General features: G+C 39.3%; 1 protein-coding gene across 1 annotated transcript; it reads left to right on the forward strand.

Annotated features, from left to right (window-relative positions):
* Positions 1-565: 565 nt before the first annotated feature.
* LOC109010024 lies at positions 566-1442 on the forward strand. Its single transcript, XM_018990727.2, has one exon. It carries the CDS (start codon positions 779-781, stop codon positions 1070-1072), a length of 294 nt encoding a protein of 97 aa, XP_018846272.1. The 5' UTR covers positions 566-778; the 3' UTR covers positions 1073-1442.
* The last annotated feature ends 261 nt before the right edge of the window (positions 1443-1703 follow it).

Consider the following 1703-nt stretch of genomic DNA (forward strand, 5'->3'; position numbering starts at 1 on the left):
AAGGGGTTGACTATTATAGTAATTAAGATATGATCAAGGGTTTTGCTCTAATCAACGGTAAATCATGAGGCATAAAAAAGCTTATCATAATTAGAATAAAAAAGTACATGATCGAGTAACCAGTCTCAGAGAAAAAGACATTAATTTCCAATTGATTAATCAACCACATCTATCTGATTACAACGCATCGATGATCATGATGTCTTTATAATTTTGCGTGGACAAGTGGCAAACCATGATTTGATTTTGTATCAGTACTACTCGATCGATCATCTTCCGGATGGGTTGCACAAATATTATAATATGACTAGTTTATATATCAAATGGCCATCTTAGCTAACAATAAAAAACAAGCTGCTAGCCGACCAATCTTGTAAACAAAGCTAAAACGCCCCGAAACCATATATATAACCTCGGAAATTTTATATATATAAATATATATATATATATTAAAAATAATGCAATATTAAACAAATGGATAAGAGTGAGATTTGGTGAGATGTAAACGAAGATAAATGGATGTAGTTTGGATAGAGCTTTCATGTACAATAGCTTTCGAGGTCTTCGTGCGGTTTTGCGTTGAAGTCTCTCCTGCAGCTTGGCGTGCAGAGCTGGACTCCAATCCATTATATAATACTCTCACGTCATCAACCTCAGCCCCGGCCCTCTTTTAAACCAATATATCCCACATCCCCCTTCTCCTAAACACCATCTAAAACGGGCACAAAAATCTCTCTATCTAGATCGGTCTCTCTCTGTCTGAAACAGTAGAGCAAAAATGGAGGGTCTGATTCCTTTCGTATACAGGGCCATAATGCAGTACAAGTATGGAAAAGAAAGCCCTCTTGGGTCATGGTTCAATGACTCGCCCTCGGCTTCCTATATGAGACTTCCCGGTGATTCAGGTCGTTTCCAAACGTCGGATGTACAGCTCTTCTGCTCATCAGACTATCGTTTATCTGCATCTTCTTCGCCATCTTCAAGGGCTTCTTCAACTACCCAAATCATAGTTTCCTCAGGAGTTCAGTCTCCACTTTGCCGCTTGACTCCTCGTCGAGTGGCAAGCACCTGATCAATATCGTCAATGAAAATAATGGTGACGTGCCTGAAGAAAGCTGAAGGCATGGAGCTTTGTGTTATGATCAGTGCATGCATGAACTGTGATAAGTGTATCTTGAGGACTCGTACGTGTAATCCTTTTACTTTTCTGAACATCTAATGGTTTTTAGTTTGTACTTTTTAAGATATGTAAAGCGTGTGGAGAACCAAAATTAGGACCCTCCGCTTTGATTTGTACGTACGCTGTTGTCTGTGTGAAGTGTGAAGGTAAAAGGGAGTTAATTACCAACGTCGACCTAAGATGTAATTATTATGGATATTGTGATGTCTGAAAAAAAAGGATGAAACATGGCCAAAAGGCCATGTCCTTTGATCTTTGGGTATGGTTGAAGTTTTCTTTCTTATCTTCTGTTTTTCCGTAATTTCAAGCTTTTGATTGACAAAGATGTCATATAGATAGCGAAAGTTGGCCACAATATGACCAAATTTTGATTTTTTTTCTGCTTGGAGTCCAGATGATGATCATCTGCACACCACATGCTCGAGCTCCGCCAGCCGTAAACGGAAAAAATGGACCTCGGTTGGACAGGGACGGAATCGAACCAAGGCTTTTGGCCTAGTCCAGTCAGTTTGGGATTTGTATT

The sequence above is a fragment of the Juglans regia genome, chromosome 3 (genome assembly GCF_001411555.2).
Source record: "Juglans regia cultivar Chandler chromosome 3, Walnut 2.0, whole genome shotgun sequence".
Taxonomy (NCBI): domain Eukaryota; kingdom Viridiplantae; phylum Streptophyta; class Magnoliopsida; order Fagales; family Juglandaceae; genus Juglans; species Juglans regia.

Bases quoted from the DNA above. Each gene is read 5' to 3' on its own strand.
- LOC109010024 (XM_018990727.2), top strand. From the start codon at position 779: ATGGAGGGTCTGATTCCTTTCGTATACAGGGCCATAATGCAGTACAAG.